At 50.5% G+C, this 24,881-nt stretch overlaps 1 protein-coding gene across 4 annotated transcripts; it reads left to right on the top strand.

Moving 5' to 3' along the window:
* Positions 1 to 1,932: 1,932 nt before the first annotated feature.
* Otud3 (OTU deubiquitinase 3) lies at positions 1,933 to 24,367 on the top strand. Of its 4 annotated transcripts, none has more exons than XM_021160811.3 (8): positions 1,933 to 2,275; positions 6,217 to 6,365; positions 10,395 to 10,507; positions 13,700 to 13,822; positions 17,418 to 17,549; positions 17,903 to 17,999; positions 18,596 to 18,777; positions 19,547 to 24,367. In XM_021160811.3, the coding sequence occupies exons 1-8, from the start codon at positions 2,058 to 2,060 to the stop codon at positions 19,721 to 19,723; spliced, it is 1,191 nt and encodes a 396-aa protein (XP_021016470.1). In that variant the 5' UTR covers positions 1,933 to 2,057; the 3' UTR covers positions 19,724 to 24,367. The 4 variants fall into 4 exon arrangements, with proteins under 4 accessions (XP_021016470.1, XP_085694893.1, XP_085694894.1 ...); XM_085838767.1 differs by having other exon boundaries at positions 2,146 to 2,261; XM_085838768.1 differs by lacking the exon at positions 1,933 to 2,275 and adding an exon at positions 5,319 to 5,578.
* Positions 24,368 to 24,881: the final 514 nt, after the last annotated feature.

A 24,881-nucleotide genomic window follows, 5' to 3' on the forward strand; every position in this document is an offset into this window, starting at 1 on the left:
TGTGTATGTGTGTTTGTGTGTGTGTATGTGTGTGTATATGTGTATGTATGTGTGTGTATATGTGTATGTATGTGTATGTATGTGTGTGTATATGTGTATTTATGTGTGTGTATATGTGTATGTGTGTATGTATGTATATGTGTATGTATGTGTGTTTATGTGTGCATATGTGTATGTATGTGTGTTTATGTGTGTATATGTGTGTGTATGTGTGTGTGTGTATATGTGTGTGTATGTGTGTGGGGTATACCATGTGTATGCAGAGCTTGTGGAGATCAGAAGAGAGGAGCAGCTCCCAGCTCCCCTGGAACTGGATTACAGATGGCCATGAAGCACCTTAGCTCCTGGGAACTGAATCCAGATCCTCTGTAAGAATCACAGGGCTCTTAGCCACTGAGCCACCTCTCCAGCCCCACACCTCCCCTTTGACAATTTCAACCATGTAAAAAAATGCATTTGATTTTATACACTCTCAACTACTCCGTCCCTCGCTCACAGGCATCTCCATCACCATCTTGACTTGATATTTTGTGTGGGTAACCATAGGCACAATGAGTTCACGGTCTATCTCATTTCTTGTCACAGGACGTCTTAGTTAGGGTTTTATTGGACCGAAAAGGAAGTTGGGGAGGAAATGGCCTATTTGGCTTCCTCAGTTGAGGAAGTGCCACCATGAGATCTGGCTGTAGAGCTTTTCTTAATTAGTGATCAATGGGGGAGGGCCCAGCCCATTATGGGTAGTGCCATCCCTAAGCATGTAGTCCTGGGCTCTATAAGAAAGCAGGTTGCATGTTGTCAATTCCTTTAGGCTCCGCCCAACAGTTACCTAGCAACAGCTTGCGTTTCTCCCTGCCAGGTTCGAAGACCACTGTTAACCATAATCTATCTCTCTCATATCCCTGGCTGGACCCTACGTCTGTTCCTCTCTCTCTCTTCTCTTTCTGTCCTTCTCTGTCCCCCTTCTTTCTCCGCCTCTACCCCTTTTCCAGGTTCCCTTCCCTTCCCTTCCCTTCCCTCGATAAACTTCCTTTTGTTCTAGGCCTGTCGCATGGTGGTGAGTCCTCAGAGGAATGGGCCCACTGAGGTTCTCCCGCCGCCACAATATACTGCCGTTTTATAAAACAAAACACTGAGCAAGTCAGGGGAAGCAAGCCAGTAAGCAGCGCTCTCCATGGCCTCTGTATCAGCTCCTGCCTCCGGGTTTCAGCCCTGCTTGAGTTCCTGTCCTGATGGCCTCCAAGGATGGATGCTGATCTGGAAGTGTAAGCCAACTTGTAGCTCACTGATTGGCTAAACTTCCTGGCAGTGAGTGCAGTGGGCTGTCTCCTCTTCCTCAGGGATGGGATCACAGGGGCTCTCTGACATGCCTACCCTACTTAAAGTGAGTGATGGAGATCCGAACTCAGGTCGAACCTGGCATATGGAGCAAGCACTTATATGGCACTTATATGGACTGAGCTATTTCCCTAGCTACTGTAGGCTGAGTTTTTAAAGGGTCTGTGCACGCACTCAGGCGTTTGTAATCGATTTCGGATTAGCGCATTCTAGACAAGCATATTCCCTCATCACCCCTTCCTTGTCCTGGAACTCACTCTGTAGACCAGGCTGGCCTCGAACTCAGAAATTCGCCTGCCTCTGCCTCCCAAGTGCTGGGATTAAAGGCGTGCGCCACCACGCCCGGCCACCCTTTCCTTCTTTTTCCGCATTTTTTTGCTCTTGCCTCTCTTCTGACATCCTCAGCCATCCTTGATCTGTCTGGTCCCACTGCGCCTCACTGAGCACTACCCACCACGAGGGGGCAGAAAAGAACCAAGAAGACAGGTGCTTCTCTAGTCTTCCCATCTTTCTCTATGGCGCCTGCTGGCCCCGCCCCAGGGGCGGAGTTACCGCACGTGACCTGGCTGCCAGGCGACCACGCCGGCGCAGTGGCCACGCCGCTGTCGCCAGGCGTCGTCCCCCTGCGCCGCTCCGCCCGGTGGCCGGCTGAGGCTGCGGCCCCGGGCTCTGCGGCTCCGGCTCCGGCTCCTTCCGCGGCGAAGCCGTGTACCGCCGCAGCCATGTCCCGAAAGCAAGCGGCGAAGAGCCGGCCGGGCAGCGGCGGTCGCAGAGCCGAGGCAGAGCGCAAGCGGGATGAGCGGGCGGCGCGCCGGGCGCTGGCCAAGGAGCGGCGGAACCGGCCCGAGCCTGGCGGCAGCGGCTGCGAGGAAGAGTTTGTGAGCTTCGCCAACCAACTGCAGGCCCTAGGGCTGAAGCTGCGGGAGGTGCCGGGGGACGGGTGAGGCGGGCCGGGAGTGCGGGAAGCGGCGCTGGGGATGCGCAGGGCTGGTCGCAGAGGGGGAAGCAAGGGCCAGGCTTGGTGGGACGCTGCGGCAGGGTCCCCCGTGGGTCCGAGCGGGTCTGAGAGGTGACCTCGAGGTGCAGCTGTCATGAAGCCGAATGGGAAAGGACCTAGGTCCCGCTCGGTGTCATGCTGGCCCTCCTGGGTGTCCTCGCCCACTTCTGCACTGGGGTATCGAGGGCGGAGAGCTGAAGGTAGTTTCCCCAGTGCTTGCTTCCCACGTTTTGGGTTCCCTAAGTAAAAGGCATGAGAGTCCCGGGCCAGCTGCTTCTGGGAGTCGGATACAAGAGTAGCAGCTGGAAACAGAACGGAGGAAGGCGAGGGGAAGCAACTTAATGGAACGGGGACGTGGGTCCAGGAACGTGGGGAGAGAGAAGGAAAAGAATAAAGAGACGGGGAGAGGAACGGGTTAGCAGGTCCGAGGGAGCCTGCCTGCTAGGTGTGCTGTTGCAAGAGGCACTGTTAGTGTGTTCTTCTCTAGGAATGGTCAGGTTGAGCCATGGAAGAGTGGAATAACAGCTAAGGAGTCTACAAAGGCACTGAAGCTGGGGGATTTGCCTGGGCTATAGGGTGACAGGGTTTCAAAAAACAAAACCCAACAAAACCAAACCAATTTTTCCCCCTTGAGAAAGTCTCGCTATGTAGTCTTAGGGCTGGCCTGGAATCCCCTGTGTAGACCAGGTTGCCCTTAAACTCATAGCCATCTGCTGGGATTAAAGATGTGTGCCTCTGTCCCCCTACATAAAGTATTTTCTTCATTTGATACACTACGCTGAATTTTATTGATCAAGACTCAATAAACTAACCCCATTTGTATCTCCTGCATTCAGAGCTTCAGGCAAATTGGATAGGTATTTTGCTTAAGTTGCAATTAGAGTTAATTGCATTCAGCTACCACTTCGAACAATTCCTGGGTCATAGGAGGCATTCAGCACTTTGTTTTTCAGGGATTAAAAACTGTTAAGGGTGGTTAATTGCATTCAGCTACCGCTTCGAACAATTCCTGGGTCATAGGAGGCATTCAGCACTTTGTTTTTCAGGGATTAAAAACTGTTAAGGGAGGCCACCTAGCTCCAGTAGAAGTACAAACTGCGGTAGACATCAAACCATCAAGTGAAGCTGGGCGAGGTGGTGTGGGTCTTTAATCCCAGCACTGGGAGGCAGAGGCAGCAGATCTCTGAGTTTGAGACCAGCCAGGCTTACCAATGGAGCCAGGGTTGTGACACACAGAAACCTGGTCTTGAAAAACAAAAAGCATCAAAGTTGAATGCTGTGGCCCAAGGTGTGGGCATTCTGCAAATGGCTAGATTGTATCTGTCATACTGAGCAGGGTTTCTCTGTGTCAAAGAAATAGGCTGGGGAAATGCAAACTATGGAAAGATACAGTAGTTTCCCAGGAGGGAGGCATGTGGCAGTAGGTCACTTATAGCTTGGTTTGGGGGCCCTTTTGTATTCTGAAAAATGCTGTGGAATAAGCACACATATGCACTGTATGAGCCACAGCTCAATATTTACCATATTCATAATTTAAAGACAGGAACCCATTAGCCATCCTGCATTGAGATAGTAGCGATACACACACACACACACACACACACACACACACACACACACATATACAGGCAGGAGATCTTTATGTAGCTCTGGCTTTCCTGGAACTCACTACTATGTAGACCAGTTCAAACTTAGAGATCAACTTGCCTCTGTGCTGGGATCAAGAGCACTGCGCCATCATGCACAGTAAGATGTCAGGCTCTTGAGAACTACGGATGAGAGAGTGAGGGTGAAGAAGATAGAGGCCTTTGTTCTGAGCTTACGGATACCCTAAAGGGGTCTCCAGGCTTTAATACCTCTGGGCTGTACTTGGGGAGCAGATCGGGGGGGAAGCAGGTTGGTATGATCTTCATAAGGGACCACGGTGGCGCTATTTTGAGGAAGTGGCTGACATGCCTTGAAGTGCCAAGGAAGACCTTGCCTTCCTCAGCCAGCAGGGCCAGCGACTTCCATGTGCAAGGTGCCTCTCACAAGAAGCCATGCTGGAGCAGTTCACAAAGGAACAAGAGGAGTTTGCCTCTGTGGGATGAGTGCGGGGCGGGAGGCCAGAGCATGCGTGTCTAATAGCTCCGAGTGCTGCAGTTTAATGGGAGCACAGTATAATCAGGGTAGGAGCACTGGGAAGTGAGGGGCAGAGGCTAGCTACTTCCCAGTCTGTTGTTTGTCAGTGTTTGATGGCTCCATGCCAGCCTCCTGATGTGTACAAACCTTGGCTGGGGTGACATCTCCTGGGCTGGCTTTGCTGGTCTAATGTGGCACTGTCATATTTCCGTCTGTCATTGCAGGTTTGGAAGGGTCACAGATCTTTCTTTTCTTTGAGACAGGGTTTCTCTGTGTAGCCCTGGCTGTCCTGGAACGCACTCTGTAGAGCAGGCTGGCCTCGAACTCAGATCGCCTGTCACTGCCTCCTGAGTGTTGGGATTAAAGGCGTGAGCCAGCACTGCCCGACTAACGGATTATTTTATGTGTTAAAATTTGTTGAGTAATATCCGGTTAAGATATAGTGATGTTGCTAATATAAAAAATAGTTACTAGTTTCTACTGTTTGTGTTTTGGCCTAGTTACAGCTTGGATGGCCTAAGATGGGGACTTGCTGTAGTAGGTGGCTCCTTGAAGTAGTAGGTGACTCCTTGAAGCGTTCTGTACTTGCTTGTTTTTCTGAACTCTAATGCAGGACCTTACAGCTGTGTATCCCTAAAGTGCAGTGGTTCTCAAGCAGGGATGGTTTTGCCTCCTGGGGGACTATTGGACTGCCTGGAGACGTTGTTGGTTGTCACAGCTGGTGAGGAGGGAGGTGGTCCTGCTATCTGGTGCCCATAGGACGAGGATGTTCCCAAGGATTGACAGTGAGCAGGACATTGCTCCCGACACAGACACAGACAGACCCAGGTGTCCGTAGTGTGGCCGCTGAGCAGCCCCGCTGCCCTGCGGTGGGGAGATCATGACGCGGGAACAGCCGGATCTCTGGGAGGCCCCGAGGGCCATGAGATGCTAGCTTGGTGCCATCTGCAGTGTGTGTTCAGGGCTTCCTAAGGGAACCCAGGGCACTGTAGTGCTTGTTATGTTTCCTCTGTCGCTGCCTTATAATTCCATCAGAAAAACACGTTATTTTATTGCAGGGTTTTTTTTTGACTTTGGTGGCTTCGAGTAAAGGCTGGCAGATGACAAGTGTTACTTGCACACAGGGTAAGTCTAGCTAGTAATTACCTTTAATGGAACATTGCCTTAATGTTTGGGAGAGCCATGGCTAGAGCCAGCTTGCCCAGGTTTGCATCATGGACAGTGGCGTTGTTGTTCTCTGGTGACAAGGTGAGTGAGCTTGGGGCTGTGTCGTTTCCCGGCATGTTCAGGTATTTCTTCCTCCCCTCTCATTAGAGCTCGGGCAGGTGCAGACTTCTGCTGGTTCTTGTCGCTTAAGTACTCAATGGGTGATGTCCTACGTCCTAGCTGGGTAGATTTAGTGAGGTTCAGAAAGGTATCGGTAGGTGTGACATCATTTTGGGAGTTTAAGGCCTTGGGCCTGAAGTGGTTTTTGAAGGCTGTGCTCTGAGCTGAGGCGCTGGTTATCAACTCCACCACTGAACCAGCGGAGGCCCTGAGAAACGGAATACCTATTGATTTGACCTGATAAACAGGGACGAGAGACCTTACTTGCTGCCTCTCAGGTGGGTTAGGTAAGGTTGAGGTCTGCCCTAGAGTGCTCCCCTCAGCATCTGCACTGAAGAGCCAAGGTGGCTGCTCCCCTGGGCACAAGCACAGCCAGGCGTGTTAGACGAACTCGGTCCGTTTCTGAAAGATCTTATCCAGCATCTTTGTTTTGACAGCAATTGCCTGTTCAGGGCTCTGGGCGACCAGTTGGAGGGCCACTCTCGGAACCATCTCAAACACCGCCAGGAGACCGTGGACTACATGATAAGGCAGCGGGAGGACTTTGAGCCCTTCGTGGAAGACGACGTTCCCTTTGAGAAGCACGGTAGGTTCCCCATGGGACCCTGGGACCCTCGGGAGTCAGGCTGGGTAATTCGCCCACCAGCACCAGGTGAGGGTAATCCACCCTCACCCACGGCCAGGGTTTGCTTATGTAAATTATGCCATTCTTTTACCCAACACTCTCCTTGCATATTCTGTGATAAGCCCAAGTTGTATAGCTGGGAATCCATAGATTTAGATGTACGTCTCCTCCAATCAAGAGATGGTTAGGGGTGTGGCCCAGCCAGAGACTGCTTGATCCTCACACAGCACCACCACCTCCCAGACAGAAGAGAAAGGAGGTGATGATAGCAGACCAGACTTTCCACCTCTTGCCAGTGGGGTGGGCGGTAAGCTGTGCATACACAGAGGCTACTCTTTAGGCAGGCCACGCGGGGAGGGGGAGGGGGAGGTGTGCAGAGATGCTAGCAGTTTATGGAGTTTTTCTTGATTTTTAAAATTTTATAAAAAGGAGATAATAAAACACCTGAAAGGATTTTTTTTTTGTAAAGATTAAATTAGGTAACAAAATTAAATACTTAATAAGTTAGCTGTCCGAGGATGATGGGACTATAGATACGTTTAATTGTTTTCGATAGTTTTTTAAAAATAATCATGTATTTATACCTAGAAAAAAAGAAATCAGCGAGCCCACGTTAACATTAACATCCCAAAAACCTAAACACAACCCTTCCCCCGCCCCTTTTTGAAGCAAGTCATTGGTTTTCATTTTAATGATTCTAATTAGTTGCAACTTAATTAGGCAAAAATCTATCAAATATATATCTATATGAACTTCAAATGTTAGTTTTGAGCAATAATTACTAAGGCTCTATTACCCCAGGTACTGACAAGGTTAGGTTATAGCTACCATTTATCTTTTGGTTTGGGTGTTTGTAGCCTGACCTTTTGACCTTCCCAGATGTTACCCATGCCACTGCACCCAGTTTATGGGGTGCCTGGGATGGGACTCACACCCTCTTGCATGCTGAGCAAGCGTTCTCCCAACTGAGTTGCATCCCCAACCCACCACCACATCTCCACCACTCGGTTTACAACTGTGTCTTACCAGGGCCAGGCAGTGTAGTCTCTGTCCTGATGACAGTGTAGGGCCACATGGAGAATGGAAGGGGGCTAGTCTCGGAGGAGAGGCAGGTGAGGAGGGGAGGCTGGTGAGGAGGGGAGGCAGGTGAGGAGGGGAGGCAGGTAAGGAGGCTCTCCAAATTGGCAGTTCCAACAGTGATGTGGTCAGTTTATTTTACTCAGGCAAGAAAACCAGGGAATTTAGCTCTATGCATGGAGGACAGAGGGAGGTGTATGTCTGGGGACACTGTGGACACAGTTAGTGACCCAGTGCCCTTCCTGGTCCTCACTGGGAACGGGCACATGGACCTCTGGGTGGGTTGAGTGCACCTGCCCCTGAGCTCTGGTGGCCCTCTTCCTGGGATTGCTGTTCAAGCAGGCAGTTTCAGAGCTAGCATTTTACAGGTGTGGGGGGGGGGGGTGGGGTGGGGGAAGAGATTGATTGATTGATTGATTAATTGATTTTGGAGCTTTGTGCTGTTTAAAATGAATCATGTTACTGTGTGTGCAAGTGCACACTTGTCCTAGCACTCAGGAGGCTGAAGCCGGTCTGGCTGGAAAAAATAAATAAAAAATTTTTTAAAAAGAGAGCTGACAGTATTACTTCGTATGAAACTTGATCTGAATTCCACTTGGACATTCTTAGGGCAGGCCTTCTGGGGTGGGGGTGTATCCGTGCCTCAGAACAGGGAGCTCAAGGCTTCAGCTGCAGTGTGATGTCGTCACTCTAGCTGTGCAGGGGAAAGGTATTTTCTTGTGATGTCACTGCATGGCTGAACACTGGTTCATAAAAGCGTGAGCATCAAACAGGTGACAAACGGCTTAGGAGCAGAAATGAAGAGTGTTGAATGCCAGGCCCACTGCCTTTCTCTCCCTACACAGGGCCAGCTTTTCTGTCTGTCTGCCATGCTGTACTCAGTTTCTCAGGGACAACTGTAGCGCCTTTGTTCCGATGCAGCCGTACCTGGCATTTGGAGGCATCCCTGTAGCATTTGCTGGACCAGTAAGCAGGTGTCTCAGTTAACTGGTGAGGACCTGGTGACCTGTGCACTTGGCTCTATGTACTGTGGCTCTGTAGAGTCGGCAGCATCTCTCCCCATCTGTACGGATACCCAGATCAGAACTCTAGGCGTCCTTAACACCTTGTCTCCCATCTCCTCCCACCTGCGCGGTCTGTGGGTCTTGGCCATTTTCCTCAGCAGGTTCCTCCACTTACCAGCTGGGCTCAGTAGTTTTTATTGTTACTTGACGTAACATAGGGTCACCTGGGAATGGAGGCTCCTTCTTACCTCAGTTGAGGATTTGCCTAGATCAAATTGGCCTGTGGACATGTCTGTTGGGGATTGTCTTGATTGCTAATTGGTGTAGGAGGGCCCAGCCCACTGTGGGTAGCACCATCCCTAGGCTGGTGGTCCTGAGCTGCTGAAGAGAGCTGGCTAAGCATAGGCTTACAATGAGCGAGCAATCATCTTTCCTGACCCTGCTTCCGGGGTCCTTCAGTAATCAGGTTGATGTAGAGGTATAACAATGCAGTAAGCTCCTTCCTCCTCCAGGCTGTTCCGGGCACCGTGTTTGCCGTAGCATACAGCTACCAGGTTCCCTCAGTGCAGTGGGCCTGGCCTGTGGCCCTGTGATCAGTCAGAGTCGTGATGTAAGTTTGTTTTCTTCCAAAATCTGTGTGGCTCCTAGTGATCTGAGGGCTGAACCTGTGCTCCAGCCCTTCCTGACCTGTGATCTCTAATCCTTCTCCTCTCTTATTCTCACCATTGCTTTTCTCCCGTACCTCTGCAGCCCAGGTTCCTGCCTGACAGCGCAGGTCACAGTAGCTCTGGTTCTGTTTGGAATGTCATCCACTGCTCCTTTTAACTCCTACTTGGCCTTAGAGCATCCTGGCTGTTCATCTGTCACATGTCATCTTCCTCCCCCTGCGCGCGCGCACACACACACACACACACACACACATGACGCATGTGCATGTGTGTGTTTCTGACATGGATCGAGGATATGAGCATAGCACAGCTCTGCAAATTCTGACACCACCTGCAGGTTTCAAATTGCCCCACACTGACAGGAGCTTTCCTAACAGAGCGAAGTTAACTAAGGGGAAGGCTCAGGCCAGCCTCAGAAGGCTCCAGGCACAGCGCTGCTTTGTCCTTGGGAAGTTTTTGCTCTTGGCATTTCTGTGTTACTGCATAGGGCAGTGTTGTCAGCTGGAAGTTGCTTATTGCAACTTGAGCGTCCAGACTTGGTTGGTTGGTTGGTTGTAGCACATGGCTGCCATGTAGTCTCTTAGCAACTGTAGCCGAGGGCCTGTCTGTGCAAAAGTGACTCACTCATCTTTCTTCTTTAGAAATTCCAAAGGATTGGAGGTTACTTTGTGGGAGCCTGGGGTAAAGTCCAGACCAGCCCTTTCCTGAAGCACGCATTTATCAGGATTGTCCATGGTATTCTGATTGTGATCTGGGCAGAGTGACAGAGTAGCCACTCTCCAGAGCTCACTCATCAAGTCAGGCTCTGTGGCCTTGGGCTAGTTTTAGCTGCCCTCACCTCAGCTTGCTCCTCTTTCTCAGGGCCAGTCTGATAATCTTTCCAGAGCCTTGCCGCAAAGGTTAAAAGTGATGATTTCTGAGAAATCTAAAACACTGCTTGACCCGCGCATGCAGCATCCACTACTGCTGTTCCTGTCTGTTGTTTGCGCCATGTCTTTTGTACAGCTGGGCAGAGGGGAGGCACGCAGCACTCACCGAAGGGGTTAATCAGCAGACCCAGCACTGATGACAAAGCACCCCTGCGTGTCCGTCACCTCCAAGTGCCTAGACTGACCTTGGCAGTGGCCTTGGCAGATGTGTGTTCTTGCTTCTCACTGCTTGCAGCTGCGTACATACCCACCATGTTTGTGTTTGCTCTTTCCATCATAAAGACTTCATTTTTCTTTCCTGTTTCCATGCAGTGGCCAGTTTGGCAAAGCCTGGTACTTTTGCTGGCAATGATGCAATTGTAGCCTTTGCAAGAAACCATCAATTGAATGTGGTGATCCATCAGCTTAATGCCCCTTTGTGGCAGGTAGGTCACCTGTTTAGGAATGTTCCCGTACGCTAGCCCTGGGGATGTCCTTTAGATGACGGGCTTCACCTGTGAGCCTGACCTCCAGAAAATAGCTTGGACCGGGAGCCTGAAGATGGGATCTCCAGGGACTTAGAGCTACCCCTGTGCTGGGTGCACGTGGAGTCTGGAGTGTGAGTGGGAAGTAGTTTACGACGTTAGAGACATTCATTACTCAACAGTCAGCTACGTGGGTAATTTGGGGACAAACCTAATGTAGAAATACCTCAGATAATTCTATTGAACTATCTTAGTATATGAATACACACTGTAGCTTTGATGTATGTCCGTTCCCCTGTGGTTTGATGTGTGTGCGTTTTAGGAGTAGAGAGGCGCCATAAAATCCTTGATAATAATGACTACACTCGCAGTAATGACTGAGAAGTGTTCTCTGACCAGCAGAATGCTGCTTTTTATTCTTTGTTCGCTTTTTTCTACAATAAATACTTTAGAGCAAGTGTTTGCTCCAGGATGAGACAGCTAAGCCACACACCCCTCCATTGTGGAGTATGTGTCCATTCACCTCCCTCTCCTCCTCTGTGCATAACCTCGCCTGTCAGTCATGAAGCCAGACGTTCCAGATCATGGACAATCAAAGGTCCCCACCGGTGGCGCACCCCACTCCCTGATTCATTCTCCCAGAATTCAGAGGTTCCTGTCACTTTGTGGCTTAGCTCCTGGACACTTTCACTGTCCAGCCACTCTGTGTCACAATTTTGAACTTTGTCTTATTTAGAAAGTTAAAATGTTTTAAGTGAAGAAAAACTGGGAAATTCAGAAAAACCCTGCAGGTGAGTAAGGTCACCAGGGTCACACTGACTGGGAACATTTTTAGTGAGGATCTGCCTGCCTCCCCCTTCCCCCCACCCAAACTTGGACATATGACTGGAAAGTGCATATCACAGTGTTTTTACAGTGCATTTTAAACACATGTCCACAGATTCCCTCACCACACCCACCCACCCACACCCCTGCATGCATTACTATATTAAAGGTGTGCTGCCTACATGCACTGCTTACAGATTCCCTTAGTCGTGGCCTGTCCCCTTTTCTGTTAGAAATATCAGTTACACATACCAGAAATCACCCTTTTCCAGTTTCTACTTGTATGTTCCGACGTTCAGTTCAGTAATGCCACCGTCAGCGTATGGACTAGCCCCACTCTGCCCTGTGGGATCACCACCCTCCCATGTCTTCCAACCTCTGGGAGCCTCTGTTTGATTTCCTTCCATATAGGTGTGCGTTTGTGTCACATAAATGGAAGTCGTCAGCCTTTTGTATCTGGCACAATGTCCTTTTAACAGCCTTACAAAGGACAGAGTGAAGTGGATGCTGGTGAGAACATCTACTTCAGGGATGCATCGAGCAAGCGAGCGGGAGGGAAACAGGACCTGAGCCTTGGCCAGAGTTGCCAGGTGTCAAGTGGGAGAGAGGACGATTTTCAGTGGGTGCTCTTAAGAGTGACCTACTGGCCCAGAACACACACGGCTGCTCCTGCAGTTTCTGTTTGTTAATAGTTTACGCTGTTAGCAGGGTTGTCAGGGCACCAGAGTGTATAGTGTGAGGAGCCTGCTAAGAGAAGCCATGCACCTACTAGGGCAGCCATCTTCTGCTTTCCCTAAAGATAACCCTTACTTTTTTTTTTCCGAAACCGATTTATTTTATCTATCTGAGTACACTGTCGCTGTCTACCAGAAGAGGGCATTGGATCCCATTACAAATGGTTGTGAGCCACCATGTGGTTGCTGGGAATTGAACTCAGGACCTCTGGAAGAGCAGTCAGTGCTCTTAACCTCTGAGCCATCTCTCCACCCTCCCCCATCCCCACCCCCCATTACATTTCTTTATTGCCCTAATCCTTACTTTTTTCCAAATCTTTCTGTAGTGTTCTGGTTTATGACTTGGAAAACAATGAAACGATACAGTTAAAACATTTGTTTCCATTGGGTCGCGCCCTGCTTGGTGATGCGGTCACAGCTCTTGCATTAATGATGGCTTGGCTCCGACTTGGCATGGATACAGAGACCTCCATTGTCTATCGGCCTGCCCTCTTGTGCGCAGTGTCCATGTGTAGTGTAGCAAGTAGCAGACCTGTTAGGAACAGCTGGTGAATGAGGCTCCTAGCAATCTTGCTGACTATTCTAGTTGGTTTGTATTTATAATATACGGATGTTGTTAGCACAGGTAGTAACGTTTAGGAACCGTGTTCTATGAAGACAGAGTAGAACATTTCCCCAGTGTTCCTTTTGTGGGGCAGCAGCGCTGCCACTGTGTGGAATGTCCATCCAGACCACTGTCTATCAGACCTAGACGCTCTACAGACGCTTTCTCGGGTCTGTGTGGGGTTTGGGTGGTCCCGTGGACTTGTCACCTGGGACTTGCAGTGAAAACAAGAAGAGCGCATGTGTTGGAGTTTTAATAGCACAGTTACTGGAAGGCAGTCGGAATTATTTTCATTTCTGTGACATGGGCGTTTTGGGGGGATTTACCCCGACCAGCACCTAGTTTTGTATGTTTGTGCATGATTTTAAGGAGTCCCAGGATGTGGTTGGGATGTGACACTTGGTGGCCAGTGTGCAGGTCTATGTGGTGTACTAGTATGGTTTTACTCTGTAGAATTTTGTCTGGGAACTGGTGTGAGTGGCAGATTTTAAGATTGTTGCTGCTTGTAAGTCTCATTGTGACTGACAGAAAAGGAAGAGGAGTTTGTTTATAGCTAAGGAGCCCCGTCAGGCCCATTTGCATGGTTCCATTTGAAGGTCTTCAAGAGGGTCTATAAACTTTATACTTGACATTTTGCTCCTTTTTTTCAAGGATAATCTCAAACTGTTTGAGCTTTAGGCTCAGCAAATCTGGGTCTGTTTCTGGGTCTTCCCATTGGAAGGAGCCTGTGCACTCCAGAGGGAGGCACTTAATTTTAGGACTTAACTGCAGGCCTGTCTCTGGCATTTGATTCACTTCCAAATGGATTCATTTGCATATTGGCAAATGTTACCTAGGCTCCTGTAAGCCTACAAGCCTGGGAGGACGAGAGCTCAGAGACTGGCGGGTCCTAGCCAGGGTTGTGTCTGTCTGTGTAGGCCCTGCAGGTCCCAGACTCCCCACAGGCCCACCTTGCACAGGCCCACCTTGTAGCTCTTCTCTGTGTCGCAGATTCGAGGCACGGACAAAGGCAGCGCGAGGGAGCTCCACATCGCCTACCGCTACGGTGAACACTATGACAGCGTCCGGAGGATCAATGACAACTCGGAAGCGCCGGCTCATCTCCTAACTGACGTGAGTGAAGCCCAGCTCCTCCTGCTTTCAGGCCTGCAGGAGACAGGGGCAGAGCTGTGTCCTCAGCTAAGTCCCAGTAGCCCGCTGTTGTCGCTGCCTCTCAGGGAGCTGGCGATCCGATCGATCGATTGCTAAAGCAGTGCAGGTACCATACATATGGATGACTCAGGTATCACACGTATGCATGCCCTAGAGTTCAGACGAGGAGGTTGCTGTGAGCTGCTGTGCGGGCGCTGGGAAACAAGATCTGGTCTTGTGCAAGAGCAGCCCATGCGCACTCGGCTGCTGGGCCAGCTCTCCAGCCCCTCTCTATGTGGGTTTTGCGAGCATTTTGTCATTGCTCAGTCTGCACCTTCTAAGACCTACTGCATCCTTCCTTTTCTTGTGAGCTGTATCTCTTCTTTTTCTGTTCATTTTTGTCTTTTTGCCTAATGCTTTTAGGAACTTTGTACATTAGGGAAATATGCTTCTGTGAGAATTACAGGTAGTTCCTAGTCTGTTATGTTTGTGTTTCTAGGGCTTGGGGTCATAGCTAGAATGGCCTTTCCCGCTCTGAGGTTAGAGAGCGAGCCCACAGTTGGTTTAATACTTTTATAATTACATTTTTGTTTTCTCTGCTTAGCCCTGGCTTTTCTGGAGCTTACAGCGTAGCTCTGGCTGGCCTCCAGTTCAGAGATCTGCTCGCCTCGGCCTCCCGAGTGCTGGACTAAAGGCATGCACCAGGCCTGATCCAATAGCTATGTTTTTATTTTTATTTTTCCTTAGTTTTAACTTTTAGTTTTCTGAGGCAAGGTCTCCCTGGATAGCCCTACGCTGACTTGGAGTTTGCTGAGATCCTCCTGCCCCCTGTTTTGGATGTGCGAAGTGGAGATATTACAGATGTGGATCCTTACACCAGACCCGTTTATTTATGGGATGTGAGCAGATGTGAGGTGCTGGTGTCAGCTTTCAGCCCTCTGCTTGCCTCGCCGCCGTGTGGCTAGACTGTCTCTGCCCTGTGCGCTTCCTTCCTGGGTTCTGACCCGTGCTGGCTGCACGCACTCTGTCCCATATGTGTTTGTGTCTCCTTTTAGCTGCGTGGTTCTGCTCCTCTGGCCTCTGTGTGTTGACTGTTTTAATTAATGGAAGTCTGTTGTAAAATATAGTACAATTTTTCACTTACTAATTTTTTTTATGATTTCCTGTTTTGCTTTTTAAAAATGGCTTGCTTTTTTAAAAAAAAAATTGGAATCTTTTCCTTTAAAGATGTATTTTTGTCTTCAGTTATGTGTACATGTGGATCTGTCTGAGGGCATGTGTGTGAGAATGAAGGCACCCGAGGCGTCGGGGTGTCAGACCTGCTGGAGCTGGAGCTGACAGGTGGTTGTGAGCACCCGGGGTGCATGCTGGGACCTGCTCAGCCGCCTCTCCAGCTCCTCACCGCATCCTTTGTGTTGGTTTTCAATCTGTGGAAGTGGGTGTTGTGCCTAAGTATACGTCTGCACCAGGTACCTGTCTGGTTCTCTCGGAAGCCAAAGACGGCATTGGATTCCCTGGAACATGAGTTACATATGGTTGTGGGTGCTGAGACCTGAGCCTAGGTCTTCTGCAAGAACAGTCAGTGCGCCTCACGTTCGGCCTCCTGCCTTTTGTTTTTGCTTTTGAGGCAGTTTCATGTATGACATAGCCCAAGGTAACCTTGAATTGTGTATGTAGCTGAGGATAGGAGCTTCCGAGCCTCCTGCTTCTGCCTCTCCTGTGCCTTTTCCTGTTCGTGTTTCCCAGCTGGCCGTTGTTCAGTTGACACCTTTTGACTCAGCCAGAGGTTCTATAGAATTCTCTCTCAAGCATTGACATAAAATCCACCTACCATGGATTGAATCCCTTCATACACAGCATCCGCTGCAGTTGGACACCCTAAGGTCCTTGACTGTGTCTTCTCGTGGTTCCAAACCCTCACCATCCTCAGAGGAAGCCTCACAGCACCGAAGCGGTCTTTTTTTACCCATGAATGGGATTGTGGAGTTGACCTTTGCACTCTGGCCTTTTTCACTTAGCATGGTGTTTTTGAGATTCAGCCGTGCTGTAGCACGTAACAGTTCTTCTAATGGTATTCTGCTGTGTGGGTCTGTCACACTTCCCTACTTACGTTTCTGTTGCTGTGATAGAACACCACGACCAAGGCGCTTAAGGCTTTTGAGGGCCAGAGTCCCTGATGGCCGAGCAAAGGCTTGGCAGCAGGAACAGCTGGGAGCTCTCATCTGATTGGCTATTTATAGGAGGGATTCACGGGTTTCTTTGTCATTTTTAAAAAAAGAAGTTGGGCTGTCATTTTGTTGTTAGCTTTAAACACCCTTTATAGATTCTGGCTACTAGCTTCTTACCAAACACGCAGCGCGTCTGCAGTTTTTGTACTTGTGCTGCAGTTGCTTTGGTCTTTCATGGTGGCTTGTGGTTGTTTTGGAGAGCACAGAATTATCTTGTCTAAGTAGTGGTTTCTTTTCCCCTATTTATCCCAAAACTTCTTTTTTGTTTTTGTTTTGTTTTTTCGAGACAGGGTTTCTCTGTGTAGCCCTGGCTGTCCTAGAACTCACATTGTAGACCAGGCTGGCCTCGAACTCAGAAATCCACCTGCCTCTGCCTCCCGATATTCCAAAACTTCTGTTGTTTTGTGTGCATCAGTTGATAAGATTGAATGTCCATCGCTTGGTGCTGATGGCAGTAAACCCTCACTGTGCTGTGCTTGCCTCTAACTGCAGTGGAGGCGGCATCCCGAGGGCGGCAGTGGTTGATCACTGCTCTGTGGCTGGGAGACCCTTAGCTTTTCTCTAGTGGGACGCCACTGAAGATAACTTTTCTACTGGTCTGTATCTCACATGTGGCTAACTTCCTGGGCCGTGAGGATGGATGCTCAGAGTGTAGGCTGCTGTGTGTCGAGACTGTCGGGGATATATTTCCCACAGCTAGGCTCCACTTAGACTTTTAGTGCAAAGTACAGCAATGTCTGTGCCCATTTATTGATGGGCGGCAAAAGGAGATGGTGACTGTGTAGTCAAAGGGTAGGGAGGGGTGGTTTTAGAGTTCTGACTTGGGTTCTGTCATAGAGGCCTTTGTGCCTTGAGTGAACTGCACTGTAGTACGTAAGCCTTTGGATGGGTGAGTGTGGCGTGCCTCACAGGTGCCTCAAGTTAGCAATGCCCTGTGCCCAGAGCGTGCTGATCATCAGAGAACATGGCAGCCGGATGAGAGCTGGGTCCATGTGTTCTCAAGGCGAGCATTATAAGTTGAGAAGCTCAACAGGTGTGAAATAGGGAACTATCCTTTGTACATAGCAAACAGAAACATATGTGTGCTGCCAGACTTGCTGTCTGCTCTAGCACTGCAGCCCAGCGAGCTCAGGTGCCTTGCTGCTGCTGTGGCTGAGTGGCTTCTCCCAGCTTCTGTCCTCAGGGCTGTGCTGGACTCTCAGGGTGTGGGTGAATCTTGCCCCTGGGCTCTCTCCGACCTGCAGTCTTCCTCCTGTATTTGGATGGTTCGGGAGTCGGAGTCTTCCTGGGTTGGAGAGTTGAGTGGGATTTGCTGGAGCAATGGTTCCTATGTTGTTTCTTTCATTTAGTTCCAGATGCTTCATCAAGACGGAGCAAATAAAAAAGAGAAGATGAAGACAAAAGGGGTGGACGTTAAAGACGGCTTGAGAGATAACGTGGAAGATGCTGTCCACAAAGTTGGCAGTGCAACTGGATGCACGGTTAGTACCCATGCTCAGATACTGCCATGCAGAGCCAGCCTGCCAGAGCCCGAGAGACCGGAGCGCTGTTAGCTCATTCCCTTGTTTGCTGCATGTCAGCCATTAATGTTCAAGGTCCTGAGGGGTGGGCTTTGTCTTTTCTGAGAGGGACTTGCCCTAGTACAGGTCTAGTTTTATAAAGACGGTTTATTTATTAATGCACTGTCGTGGCTGCTGCCTTGTTTGAACTTGATGTTCTTGGTGGATGAGGGCTTGGAACCGCTTCTCTGTGTTCACGTGTGTCGGCTGATGGGGCAGAGCGCCGGAGTACCACACCAGCCATAGTCTTAAGTGTTTCTCTGTTTCTTTGATAGGATTTTAATTTAATAGTCCAGAACCTGGAAGCTGAAAATTACAACATTAAGTCTGCAATAACTGCCCTGCTTCAGGTGAACCAGGGGACAGGAAACGGTAAGGCTGTGACTGAGACCTGTGAATGAGCTGCAAGGTTTACCCTGCTGCTCCCTCAAGATGCTGTTCACAATTCTCCTGCTCGCTGTAGTGTCCACTCTGTCCATCCGCCCCCTTCAAGGCTGTGAGCACCACCTACCAGTCAGCACAACAAGCAGCACTGCCCAGTGTCTATGCATCTACATCTTAGCAGCAACCGTAGGGGACAGTGTAGGGGGAGGTCATATTCACTGCCCAGTGTCTGCATTTACATCTTAGCAGCCACTGGAGGGGACAGTGTAGGGGGAGGTCATATTTTGTTTCTAGATTTGGGATACAAATGGATACTTTACCCCTAAAAATTATCTGTAAAAAGTTTATCTAAGGAAACAAACCCTGCATGTAGAAAGTTGGCTGTGAGCCTTGCAGCCAGCCAGGGCTTTCCGTGCAACCTTCCTGACCATTGATGTAACAGTCAAATTCCCTCTCAAGGAACCTGGCTTTGAAAATGACAGGGATCTGGGGACCTGATAACCTTGGAGTCATTTAATTGCAGTTTTGCTTTATGTAAGTAACTGTTGGGTTCTTGGTTTTAACGGAATGCCTTTCTTTGGAAGATGCGGAGGAGAACCGTGAGCCTGGTGACAGAGTGAAGCAGCGGGGCCCTTCACGTGAGGAGGCAGGCAGCGGCTGTAGACTCTCTGGAAATCAGGGCAGAAATGAAGGCAGGATGGAGACCAGTGAGGCTCGGGCCAGCCCTGCTGAAGAGAGCAAAGCACACAAGAGCCAGCTCCCAAAGGTGCGGCAGGGAGGGGTGGGGAGGGGCAGGGCGGGGAGGCAGGGCACGCAGGGAGTCTGTGCTGGGGTGGGAAGTTTTTTAAATGTATGGAGGTAGTTCTTGCAGAGCATCTGGGGACAGGCCCTGAGACGCAGAAAGAAGACCTTGCTTGTCCCTCAGTCGCAGTAGGAGGATGTATCTATCCCTCTCTGTACGGACGCACGGCTGCCTCTTCCGTCTGGTGTTAATGTCGAGAGGCACAGGGTCTTTGGATTGTCTGTAGTAAATGGCTTCTGTGTGTAAAGTCTTTGTGCTTTGCAGTATTTTCTAGCATGAAGCCCCAGGTGAAATGTGTGAAATGCAGGGTATGTCTCTCTAGTGAGTGAGGCTCTTGGTAACCTGCATCCCTGCCCCAGCTCCAGCAAGGGCCCACTAAGCCAGTAGTCTCCTGGTTAAAACTCACCTTAAAGGCAGATGTTCTGAGCTAGACTGCCACCTATGGTTCCATGTGCAGAAAACAATGATGCTTTCTGCGATCTTACTGCAGTTATCTGGAGTCTTAAATGATGGAGAATGTCTCCAGGCCCCTGCAAAGTCCGCCAGCTGCTGGACTAGGGACACTGAATTTGTGGGTCAGGGTTAGATTGGTTTATAAAGAGGATTTGTATTTGATGCTTCAGGAAGGGGACATAAATTTCCAAGTGTATTTGAACAGGAACAGAAGAAATTCTGGTCTCTTGGGCTCGAGTCCTGCAGCAGCAGAGACCCATGCGGCTCCTGTCTGTTCTAGGTCACGAACAAGCAGCGGCGGGAACAACAGCGGCTGGAGAAGAAGAAACGTCAGGAGGAGAGGCACCGCCTCAAAGCCCTGGAGAACAGAAACGGCAGCAGGGACACGGGCAGAAGCGAGGCAGACGTGAACACGCAGGTCACCTTGGTGAAGACCTTCGCTGCTCTGAACATCTGACTCTCGGGCCCGAGAGGTGAAGGATGTACCTACACTGCAGACAAGGCTTCCCAGCCACACCTCCTCCGAGGATGAGACAACTGTCAGCGCCCACACAGGAGCCCACAGGAGCCAGTGTCCTTCAAGCTGTTTTGTTGTGTGACGGTGTGGTGACACCATTCACCTCCTAGAACTCAAACAAAACACTGAGCCATAGGCTGGTCACAGAGCGGGGCCATAGGCCGGTCACAGGGCGGGGGCTTTGTGTGCCCTGCGGGTCAGAGTGTGGTGGGTCTAGGCTCTTCCTGGATGCATGGGGTGGGTTCCTTGTACCGATTCTTGAAGTCGCTCAGCACAATCATTAGAGACCTTCAGTGACAATGCCCTCTGTTTCTCTCTCATTTCCAAGCAGGATGAGCGTCTTGGTTTCTCAGCTCAGGAGTGTGTTGGGGTTTGATTGCTTCTGATACGGGGTCACTCGGACACTGCAGTGGTAGGACAGGACCAGTAGCTCCTAGCAGCCAGGGAGGCCAAGGCCATCTCCTTCCTCCTGTCTCTGGTTCCTTTCAGAGAGTGTGGATGCCCCTCCCTGGGTTTGCCGGGAGCTGCACAGTGCAGGGGACTTTGGGACAGTGAGGAGAAGGGGTGGCATTGCTATGGCTCATCTCTGAGCTCAGAAATACAGGCTGGGTCTATAGCTGTGCAGGGGGAGCTGGGGCTCTTGGGTTTTCCTTGGAACAATCTAAAGACAGCAGTCTACAGGAGTAAGGGTTCTATGCTTGAATTTTAAGTAACTGTATTTTTCTTTTTGCTATGCTAGACTCAGGCGCCTACAGAGAAATGACTGGTTGTTTGATCTTACAGGTTGTAAACTTTCTTAACATGAAAACGGAATGAAGTCCCATAACATAGCTTGACATGCTGGCTATAAGCCAAGCCTGTAACCCCAGCACTGACGCAGAGGCAGGATTGTTGCAAGTTTGAGGCCAGCCTGGGCCATGTACTGAGTTCCAGGCTAGCTAGGATTAAGGTGAAAGGTCCTGTTTCACTCCCCACATATGAGGTGGGGGGAATCTTATAAACAGGTTTGTTTTAAGTTAAACCTTATTTGGAATTTCAGTACTGGGGAAAGTATAGCAGTGGCTGATGAGGCTGCCTGTGGCTAAGCTAGATGGCAGGGTTGAGGGCCTGAGAGGACCTGCCCCGCCGGAGGTGCCATTCCACAGACTAGGTTATGTGGACATTAAACTGTCATGTGTCGTGTGAACAACCACGACTAAGTCAGTGCCCTCCGGGAATCTAGTATTTGGACTAGTCCTGTATACTGGGTCAAAAGATAAAATGATTTCTTCTCACTAAAGGCAAAACAGAAATTACAAAAGCATCCGGATGCAGACACCGCTGTCTGGGCAGGTCTCGGGGAGGCCCGTCGACTGATCAGCAGGCTGTTAGCTTCTTCAGGGTAAGGATGGCCTCTGATTGTCGTTTGTTCAGCTTTGGAACTCTGTGTTTGGAACATCCAAAGTCTCCTGGACTCCCCCAGGACACTGCGTTGTTCCTGCTTACAGTACAGGACATTGCAATGCTGTGCAGATTTGTAGATGGCATGGTCAGTCCCAACAAGTAAGGGAGGGTGGTGGCCACTGTGCTCTGAGGGATGGGAGCCAGTGATCCCTGGGGTCACCCGGGCAGGGTCTGAATGAAAGCTCTCTGCTCCCAGTTTTGCACTGCCTGACGGCAGAACGCCAGGTCCTCGCTGAAAGGTCAGGGTTGTTTACCAAAACCTCAGGATTGGAAGTCCGCAGTGGCAGGCCTGGGGTAGCGCTTGCTGGTGGAGTGCTTGTCTAGAGTGTGGGAAGCCTGGGTTCCGTCCCCAGCACTTTAAAATCCAAGCTGTGGGCAGCTCTCAGCAGCCCGAGTGGTGCCTTCTCCGAGCTGCTGTGCTGTGTGCCTGGCAGAGGAAGCTGCCTTGGGTCTCCTGGGTATCAGAGTCATCAAAGAGCGCCTCTCTTTACAAATTTGCATTTAGTTCTGGGTTACTGGCAGTAGCCTCTGCTCTCTGGAACACAGTAGCACTTTCTTCAAAACAAGTTTGTCTTGTCACCGTCCAGCTTTCCAGTTTCAGTTGGTTGATTTAGTGTGCTGATTATTGGAAATGGGGTCCCTGCCCCCAGCTCAGGCTCAGAATGTGGGTTCCACTACCTCAGTCTCTCAGAGGGAAAGGTAGAGGGTGGTCTGTTACATCACCACATTAGTGGGTACCTGACAGTTACCTCATTGGCAGCCAAGGTGAGGCCCAGTGCGTTGAGCTTTGGGACAATGATGGTTGGCACTGTTCCTCCAGTCTCAGAGAAGCTGTCCTGGGAAGGGAACCTGTCAGCCTCCTGGCTGTGTCCCGGCTGCTACCCGAGAATGTCATGGTAGCTCACAAGGTGACCACAAAGAAAAGCCATGGTGCTTCGTGGCAGCTCACAGGCCTTAATACTGTGTAGGGAGGTTTGCTAGGTTTTAAGAATAATTTAAGGTTAAAGTTAAAAAATTGATGGCAGCACGTTTGTATTGTAGGGAGATGAGTTAGCACAGGCTAGACTTGTAGATAGCCCAGCCCACCAGGAGGTAGCGCCGGGGATACAGAGCTTCCTTCAGTTTGCAACAAGAACATCTACCTTGGAGTGAAGTGTGGCCAGGGACTGTGGTAGCAAGAAGCAGCTTTGGGGTGTATCAGCTTGCATGTGGTTTCTTCCATAAGCTCTGAGAACACCTCGGACCATATCGTGACTGTGAAAGTGAAGAGGGCTGACCTGGCAGGGCACCTGGGGTGGGGATCAGTGGGGAACCTTCCTGTAGCTCTGGCACAGTGCCCACTTCCCTGGGGAACAGAGCAATATGTCCTTCGGTGGCAGGGCTGGAGGCAGTGGCTCAGGTTACCAGGTGGTGTCAGGTGGACTTGGGCTGTGCACTGCGGCCCAGAGTGAGCCCCCTCCCCCTCAGTCTCTCACGTTCCGAGGAATTACTGTCTGCCTGGGTTTTACCAGGATAACATAGAGTGCCCTTATTTTACCTCTGAAACGATCAGCTCGGGCATCCAGCTGGGTAGAGGAAACCCGAATCCCCAGGCAGAGGGTGTGAGCAAAGCCAGGAGGCACCTCCCAGAGCCATGGCCTTCGTGGCCCTCCTGGACCCGTCTCCAGCCCCAGCATCAGCTTCTTACCTCTAGGCCCAGGTCAGGGGCAGGGCTTCAGTTGTCTCTCTCAGGTTGGGGAGTGCTCACACAGTGCTGTCCTGTCCCGAGCAGACCCAGAGGCACCGTTGTTGTTGTTGTTTCCCGGGACGGGTTTCTCTGTGTAGCTCTGTCTGTCCTGGAACTAGCTCTATAGACCAGGCTATCCTTAAACTCAAGAGATCCACCTGCCTCTACCTCTTGTGAGCGCTGGGATCAGAGTTGTGCATGGGCTACCACGCCTGGCCCCAAGAGGCACTTTGACAGGAACGTTCCCCACGTCCTTACACGTCCGTCCGCTGTTCCACCACCATCCTTGTGTGTGCTGAGGTTCTAACAGTTGACTGCTGGGCCCAGTTGGTGGTTTCTTCTGAGGGGAGGGAGGGAGGGAGGGAGGGAGAGAGGCAGCCAGTGTCCCTTTGTTGTAAGTGGGAGCGCAATGTGCATGTGACTCCCTGCACTTTGAGGCTGGGCTCAGAGAGCTCTGTCCCAGGTCAAGTTCTGACAGTTCATTCAGTCTGTTCTCTCTAGAGTCTCAGTTCAGTAAGTCAGTTGAAATGGTGACTCTCCTCACGGTTACTGGAGAAGGCTGGTAGCCTTGCGGAGGATGCTGTCCCTGCATACAGTTGCACACTTGCACAGTGAGTTTACGGTAAGCGGGGCATACCTGCGGGCCAGGGCTCCTTTTGCTGCGTCCTGAGCATAGGAGGAACCTTTGGGTCTGGCTCTGAGCTGCACATGAGCATCCTGCAGGCCCCTGTTTCAGCACCAGGGCAGTCACTGAAGTTCTTCAGCTCTCTGACAGAGCTCTCTGTTGAAACCTGAGCCCCGCTGAGGTGGGGCTCCTCTTGTCTTCCTGTTCTTGGGGGCTCGTTTTTTTCCATGGCGGGCCTCCCTCCCAGCATCCCTTACTAGCACTAAGCTCAGGGAAGGGAGACGAGCCTGGAGTCAGGCTCAGCACCCAGCACTCAGCACCCAGCACTCAGCACCCCGCTCCTTTCCTGGTCATAGGGATGGATGGATGGATGGATGGAGTGTGTGCCCGTCCCCCCAGGAAGAGGGCCAGTGTGTCTGCCTTCTCCCTTTTCCTAATTGCACTATGCTTGTTCTGGCTTCAGTCTAGAGGTGTCTGAGGTCTCCATGGGATCATGACCCTTAGACTCAGCAAGTCTGCCTTAGCTCTAGAGCGTAGTGGTGAGGAATCACCATTTCCTGGTGTCTCGAGCCCATTTCCCTCAGGCCGTCTCTCTCCACAGCGTGCGTTCATCTGAATCATTTACTCTTTATTTTCTGAAGTACTGTACTTGGCTATCTGCACTGTTTTAAGAACCAAATGTTTTTGTGTTTTTAATCCTCAACACTTGGTGCAATAGAAGCCGCAAAGACGTGCCACTTTATCTCTGGAACTGATTTTGTATACCAATAAATTCTAGTTTAAAAGCAAAGCTCAGGTCAGCTTGTTGACTGCTTTCTTCGCTTGGGTGAGAGGGGCTAAGAAAGCATGCTGGGAAATGCCCTTTCCCCGACTGGGCAGCCACTTAGGATCTGGCAGAGGTAGGATGGATACAGGGGAGTATGGCCATCTCAAGGCCGGGCAGATCGTTGTCAAGACCTACCCAGCACCTCATTACGTGTCTGACGATCTATATGTCAGCTGCCACCCTGAGAATTACCCTCTTCAGGACACCACCAGTGCGGCTTCCTCTCGCAATGCCCCTTGGCCTTGAGCAGCAGACTTCATAGATTTCCCTGCTCTGACCCAGGTTTGCTTGGGCTGCTTGGAAAACGGATGCTCTTCGACTGCAGTGATGCACTCTGACTACACTGATGTGCTCCAAGGACCTGTGTGTGGTTGCAGAGGATGGAAACTGGTCCAGCCGCTTCAGAGAGTCTGGCTTTGCACCTTGTCTGAAACTGGCCAGACTCTGTGGCAGAGGGATCTGGGTTCACTCACCCAAA

Source organism: Mus caroli, unplaced genomic scaffold (genome assembly GCF_978045245.1).
Source record: "Mus caroli unplaced genomic scaffold, Mus_caroli_1 scaffold_6, whole genome shotgun sequence".
Classification (NCBI taxonomy): domain Eukaryota; kingdom Metazoa; phylum Chordata; class Mammalia; order Rodentia; family Muridae; genus Mus; species Mus caroli.

Coding starts and splice junctions, on each gene's coding strand:
- Otud3 (XM_021160811.3), top strand. CDS start 2,058: ATGTCCCGAAAGCAAGCGGCGAAGAGCCGGCCGGGCAGCGGCGGTCGC. Junction 6,366..10,394: donor CGTTCCCTTTGAGAAGCACG/GTAGGTTCCCCA, acceptor GTTTCCATGCAG/TGGCCAGTTTGGCAAAGCCT. Junction 17,550..17,902: donor GCAGTGCAACTGGATGCACG/GTTAGTACCCAT, acceptor TTTCTTTGATAG/GATTTTAATTTAATAGTCCA.